The 6,985-nt window shown below is 53.7% G+C and overlaps 1 protein-coding gene across 1 annotated transcript in view; it reads right to left on the bottom strand.

Moving 5' to 3' along the window:
• Positions 1-401: 401 nt before the first annotated feature.
• The window catches only part of Plin2 (perilipin 2), a 9,122-nt gene continuing 2,538 nt past the window's right edge, over positions 402-6,985 (bottom strand). The window contains exons 3-8 of the mRNA XM_010631000.3: positions 6,818-6,979; positions 5,562-5,644; positions 4,193-4,478; positions 3,243-3,424; positions 2,088-2,222; positions 402-1,125 (exon numbers count right to left, since the gene is read on the bottom strand). Of these exons, the coding sequence (XP_010629302.1) occupies positions 763-1,125; positions 2,088-2,222; positions 3,243-3,424; positions 4,193-4,478; positions 5,562-5,644; positions 6,818-6,979 (1,211 nt within the window). The 3' untranslated portion in view covers positions 402-762. The remainder of the gene's footprint in view (positions 1,126-2,087; positions 2,223-3,242; positions 3,425-4,192; positions 4,479-5,561; positions 5,645-6,817; positions 6,980-6,985) is intronic.

Here is a 6,985-nt window from a genome sequence, read left to right as displayed (position 1 = left end):
CTATGTAGTTGAGACTGAACTGGAACTTATGTAGCCCAGGTTGGTCTCAAACTCACAGCGATCCTCCTGCCTCAGCCTCCTGAGTGCTGTGATTACAGGCGTGAACCACCACGCCCAGCTTTTCTAGCTTCCTTTTCTTTCTGTGAGGGTCTCATGATGTTGCCAAGGCTGATTGTCATTTTGGGGCTCCAGCAATCCTCCCTCCTCAGTCTCCCAGGTAGCTGTGACTAGCCGTGAGCCGGTGCCCGGCCTGATGACTTTGGTTTGAAAGCTGTTACCAGACATTCCACTGCTAACACCAGCCTTCCAGGGTAGCACCGCACCAAATCCTGTTGTGCTGTGACAGTAACTGCCATGTGCAGGGAGCAGCACACAAAGCACGCGGAACGAAAATGGATCTACTCGCTATTTTATTGGTTGCAAAGGCAGTGTTCCTTTAGAAAGACTAAAAACTAAAATCAAGTTGGACAAGTACGCATTGTTGGATAAACCACGTCTGCAGAGCCCACAGGAAGGTATTTTTATTTAAACAGACACGAAAAGCAGCAACAGAGTGGTCATGAGGTCCCTCGCCCAAGTCCTGGCAGGCCCGCTGGCTAATGTGCTCTTCTCGCAGCCCGATGAACTTGAGAACTCCAGCTCACTGCACAGGACTGCACCTGAGCCCCTTCTCCCAGCTCGCTCCTGTCCCATCGCCCCAGCTGTCCTAGCTGTCAGGTGCGTTCCCTCGGAGCCCATGGCCAGCTGGCCGGCTGCACCGCGCTAGGGCGCTCGATGCTGGGGCTCTGTACCCCGGCGCTGAGCCTCGGGGAGCTCGGGGTAAAAGGGACCGACCAGCCAGTCCAGGGGCGTGTTGTTCACCAGGTAATCCATCACTTCGTCTAGAGACTCCTTCACCTTCTGCAGCTGCCCTTTGCTGGCAGCCAGGAGGCTGTGAGACACTTCGGGGAAGGAGGCGGCGCCGCGCAATGCTGAGCAGATGTCACCCGCCAGCAGCCCCGCCTGCTGGGCCCGGCCCTGGATACCCCGTGGCAGCCCCTGGATGCTGGACAGGAGGGTGTGGCACGTGGACTGCAGCTGCCGAGTCAGGCCGAGGGCGATGTTGAGAGTTTGAGACTCGAGGTGCTAGAAACGAGAAACCTGCGGCTTAGCAGGGCCGCGTGCGACCCCTCCTCACGGTCACAGTCACGGCCACAGGTGCCCCGCACCAAAGGTCTCATCTCGGCGCCCAGGGCCGCAGTGTGATTCCTACTTCCCAGCTGTCAACACAGGCTCGGGCTCAGTCACAAGCCCCTGCCCACGTGACGGGCTCTGCGGCAAGGCCGGCCTCTCCAAAATTCAACTTTTTTTTTTTTGGTACAGGGGATCGACCTCGGAACCTTGTACTTGCGGGGCAGGCGGTGGCACCGCTGAGCTAAACCCCCAGCCTCCAAAGTACATCTTAAGCCTGAAGAAACACAACAGGCAGAAGACCCCAGACAGAATGAAAGCATACTCCATGCTAGTAGTTTAATTTACATTTTCCACCCTCCAATAAGATGGCACGATATGAATACAGTGGATACTAAATTTTTAAAAGCACGTGCAAATTCCCTATATGAATGATGTATATCTAAAATGTAACAATAACATTTGAAATAAAAAAAGCAAATGCATACCAGCTGCGGGGGCACACAGAGGACTCTGTCGGACCCTGACGGGCGCATGCCACTTCTGTCTGCGCCTCGTCCCTCTTCTGCCCTCCCATCCAGCGCATTCCCTCACGCCCTGGGGTCTGCGCGCGTCTCTCCCCAAGGCGGCGGACTCGCCAGCACCCTGCTGTGGGAGCACCGGGTCCTGCCCTGCCCAACACCAGTTCTGTCCCCCGTTCATCCTCACTCAGTGCGGAGCAATGCGGGCAGCAGCACCTGTGCACCTGTCAGACAAAGCCTTCCTCCCGTCTGCTTCTGCCCCATAACAAGCAACTTATACACACGATGCCACGCAAGCAAGCTTGAGGAAATCATTCTGAGAGGAGGGAAAACTGCAACGGAAAGTCTGAGGAGAACTCCAGAACGTGCAGGGCGCGGCCGTGCTGGTCACCTCACCTCAGCACAGTGGGATTCATCGGTGTCGTCGTGGCCGGTGCTTCTCTTCCACTCGACCCACAAGAGACAGAGCTTCTCCTGAGCACCCTGGATTCTCTGGTTGGCATTATGCACATTCTCCCTGGCGTATTCCATCTAGAAGACAGAACACACCAGTCGGACGTCCGCATTAGCCTCTCTAGTTATCACCTCTATGAAACAACTCAGAAATTAGGGCTGGTGCAGCTCAGTGACAGCACTTGCCTAGCATATGCAAGGCCCTAGGTTCAATACCCAATACCACAAAAGCAAAAAAAAGAAAGAAAACAAAGGAAGGGAGGGAAGAAAGCAAGGAGGAAAAAAATGCAATAAGACCCAAGGATTTCTGTAAGTCTTTAATGAGGACTATCCCTGCTTTACTGTTATTTATTATCAATATGTGTAAGTCAACCACTATGTAGCAGCTCTTTACTGCCCCTGTGTAGCTAATAACCAATTTAACCACTGACTCAAAATTGACCTCTGGTTTAGACCGGTAAGACAAGTAAAAAACAATCTGTACACTTGTCAAGAGTAAGTTCGAATTATAAGGGAGGATTTCAACCTCCCTCTTTCCCATTGCCAGCCACCCACTCCCTCTTCCAAGAATGGTTTCCTGCAGCAGACAGCACACTGCATTCTGTACCTGGCAATCTTCCTCAGCCACACAACAGCCCACTGAGGCCCTACGAGTCCTCTCGGCTGTGACTGTCACAGTCTCTTGCAACCCTAAACACACACCCAGGGTTTCTCTGTAGGAAAATTCCTAGTTAGGGCTGTCCCAGATACAGGTGTGCCTATAACTAACTTTTCTAGAGTAGACCCTTGAACCAGTCCCCTCTTAAGTCCTCCAGAACACTCAAGTATTGCTTTCTTTCTGTGGTTACCAACAGCATCAAGTTTTGTTGGTCTCAAGGGATAAGCAAGGTGTCTGCATACCTGCGCTAAGACCAGCGTACCTCACCCTATCTGCTCAGCCATTTTTATTCCTTTTCTATGAGCAGTCTGTGTGCTGTCTGCCCATGGCGTTCTGTTAGGTGACTCATAAGATCAGAATTCTTGGTTTTTGTGATTGTTTCCTCTCCTCTCAGGAGACAGAACAGCTTTCTCCCAAGGCACGGACCGTGCTGTACTCACCAGGTGAACGGCAGAGTGGAGCTGAGCAATGGTCTGCTGGCTTTTCTGCCTGGCATCTGTGACCCTGCCAAGAGCCTGCTGGTAGGCCCGGGCGCGGAGCTTGGCGGACAGGGATCCCAGCCTAACATAATAACTTGGCTTTTCAACCTCATCAAATCCTTCTACTTTTTTTGCTTCTTTTTCTGAAGTTAGAAATCAGGGACAAAAAAACATCGAAGGGATCAACGCTGTAGGTGAGGAGGCCTGAATTCTAACCTGGGTCTTCACGTTGTTGACTCTGCCCACCCACCTGACAAGTACGCACTTCTCTGCGCCGGGCAGCTTCTAGGCACCCTGAACATCACAGCGCCTCAGACGCAGCCTGTGGGTCTGCACCCGAGTGAGCTGCTGAGAAACGCACACCCGGCTCACTGTAGAAATGAGTCTGCCCCAGTCAGTGAAGTCTTTTAATGACGACTCCGGCAGGCAACCCATTAAGTCTTTTACATAAAATACTTTGAGTCTGACTTCTCTTGAAGTTTCAAAACTTACTATGTACAGTTCAATAATAAACAAGGAAATCTAAAGACATGAAGACTACCATGCCCACGATGGGGCTGTAATTCGTGTCTTGCGGCCACTCTGAAGACCCGGTGGTGCCTGCGTGGACGTCCATCGGGATGTGGGGCAGTCCCGGGGGTCAGGCGTGCCCGGCCCGCAGTGGTCCAGGATGGCAGAGCAAGTTAACAGTTGCCTGGGAAGGGACACCAGGGCTGACTGCAAACAGGCACGAAGGTTACCTCAGGGCAGGAAGGTCTGTTTACTGCTGGACGGGGGCAATGGCTGCACAGCTCGGATAGTTTAGACTGCAAATAGTGAGTGTTCTGGGGGTACAGAGTCTCTCTACATGACGCTCTCCCTTAAAGGCTGATTAGGACACAAAACATTACTGCAAGACATGGTCCTCTTACCGAGCTCTTCCTCGGTGAGGGGGAGGTACTGGTCCACCAGCAGCTCCGACTTGGTGAGAGCGGTTTCCACGCCACTGCTCATGAGCTGCACCACCCGACTGTCCAGAACCGCGTGGAGGCTGCCACTGACCACAGACTTGGTCCTCTCCACGCCGTCAGTCACTGCGCCCTTGGTGCTGTCCAGCACCCCTGTGATCGTGCTGGCCACAGAGTCCTTCACCCCCACCACGGTCTTGGTCACAGCGTCTCTCGCCCCAGTCATGGCACCTTTGGCATTGGTGACAACCTGCGAGTGAAAAAGCAGATCGCCTCACTGACCACCGGAGCCCCCAGGTAAAGAATCTGGCACTTTCACCCTGACTTCTGGGCTTGGGCAAGTCACGGACAGTCACTGAGCCCAAGTTTCCTTGTCAGGCCTGTTTGCCCAACCCACACCACCCTTAAGGACTGTCCAAGGTGCAGACGAGGTCGGAGATGAGAGATTAGTCAAAGCACGCTGGTTATTCTGGGTGAGACTGGACATACGGGGGTGGCTGCAGGCAAAGCTGCTTTATCTAGCAGAGTGCCACTTTCCAGGCCAGCAATGCTCACACAGAGAGCCGCTCAGGCCTGCCCTGTGCACACAACCGCGATGCCAGCACACAGGAGGGGCTGCCAGTATGCCATCCAGGGTCTCAGCTCAGGCTGGCCTTGAACTCATGGTGATCCTCCTGCCTCAGCCTCCTGCCTGGTTCCATGTTATATTCTTAATCTGAAAGAAGACTTTAAGACTTTATCTGAATAAAAAGACTGCAGGGGTGATGAGGCTCACTTTGTCAACACGGTGGTCCCCATCAGCCCTGCATGAAGCCAAGCCTGAGCTGCACAGCGAGTGCGAACATATCAAGGGAGACCTTCCACATACCCCTGGGTTTACCCCACTTCCGGGAGACCTTCCACGTACCCCTGCGTTTACCCCCCTTCCGGGAGACCTTCCACGTACCCCTGCGTTTACCCCCCTTCCGGGAGACCTTCCACGTACCCCTGCGTTTACCCCACTTCCGGGCAGTGGCTGTAGGACAGACCCACTGCCACTCTGCAGGCAAAGCCAAAGCTGCACAGAGAACAGACCCTGCCTGCTCGGACCAAAGGTGCTGAGATTCAACCTGATGACCGCACAGGTGGGTAGCAGCCATTCCTCCTTCAGAACTAAGCCCCGCGCTGGGGATACGGTACAAAGGGAGAACACTTGCCTGGCATCTGCAAGCCCGAGTTAAATCCCTGACCCACCACCAAAAACAGAAAGAAAGGATGCAGCTCCAGGTGAAGCAAACAGGCAGATCGTGAGAACATGAGGCGGCACAGCCTGGGCACCTCGATCCCAGCTCACCTGGGCTGCTGGCTGACTCAGGACGGGCAGGCGCCCCTCGATCCTGTCCAGCCCTTTATAGGCATAGGTGCTGACAACTGCGACTAGGAGAACCAAATGGGAAAACATCAATGTCAGAGTGTAGGCACAGAACACACACCTGAGACCTTTAGCTTTGCTGAATAAACAGCAAGAATGTTGACCTTTCACCACAAAATGCATTGCCTGGCTTCTCTGGCACAGACAGGAAGAGGCAAACTTCTGGCAACTTTCTTCCTCTAATGGAACAAGGGGCTGAGATGCGAGCAGGCAGAGGTGTCACGGGCCAAGCAGGAAGCTGGCCAAGGAGCGTCTTCCTCACCCGAGGCCCTCATGGCAATGCCGTGAGGAGCGACTGTGGAGCCTCATTCGGGGGTAAGATCTTCAGCCTCCTCTAGGTCAGCGTCCCCATGCTAGTCCACCTACCTAACCTGGCACACAGCAGGACACTTCTCATCAAGAGACAGTACAGCACTCCGCCCAGCGAGGACCAGGTTTTACGGTTACTTTTCTTGTTTGGCTTTGGTTTTTTGAGACAGGGTCTTTCTGTGCAGTTCAGACTGGCTTTGAACTATGTAGCCAAGGCAGCCTCGAACTCTTGGCAATCCTCCTGCCTCAGCCTCTCAGGTGCTGGGATTACAGGTGTGGCCACCACGCCCGGCTAAGGCCCATGTTTAGTCCAAGCTTCCCCTCAAAGATGACCATGTATATTACTCATACCAAATCCACCTGAGAATTAGCTTTGTTGAAGTTAACTTTTTTTTTTTCTTTCTTGTTTCTTATATTCCTAAAAGTCCCTGATTTAAGCTTTGAAGGGAATGATTTTATTTAAATCTTTTTTTGCTGTTACTGTTTTCTGGTACTGGAGGTTGAACCTAGGGCCTTGAGCACACTAGACAGATGCTCTGCCACGGACCTGCATCCCAGCCCTGTACTTTACTAAACTGCATAAGCTGACCTCAAGCTTGCAGTACTCTCCCTCAACTTCCTGAGTAGCTGAGATTACAGGGGTACAACACATATGCACAAGCCATTTTATCCTTTCTGTTGTTCTTGTTTTGAGGCGGTCTCACTGCGTCGTTCAGCCTGGCCTGGAACCCACTATGTAGCCCAGGACGGCTCACAGTGATCCTCCTGCCTCAGCCTCCTGAGGATCATTGATGAGGCGCCACGAGTCGGCAACGATAAGCATATGCAAGTCAGTCCTCCCCCACCGCGCGAACTCCCCAGGCCCTGACACTGTGCACTGCCCTCCCACCCGCCCCGAAGGCGGCAGCGCTTTCCTTCGGCAGTCAGGAGAACGTCCGAGCTGTCCGAGCAGAACGGGTGGGCCCGGCCGCTCGCCCCTGAGGACGCGAAGGAGGACCGCAGGAGAGTCCGAGCCGGCCTCGCAGGGTTTCCTGGGG

Source organism: Fukomys damarensis, unplaced genomic scaffold, assembly GCF_012274545.1.
Source record: "Fukomys damarensis isolate Sample0158 unplaced genomic scaffold, DMR_v1.0_HiC HiC_scaffold_31, whole genome shotgun sequence".
NCBI lineage: Eukaryota > Metazoa > Chordata > Mammalia > Rodentia > Bathyergidae > Fukomys > Fukomys damarensis.
The sequence above is the reverse complement of the archived record's forward strand: the minus strand, read 5'-3'. Positions and strand labels throughout refer to the sequence as shown.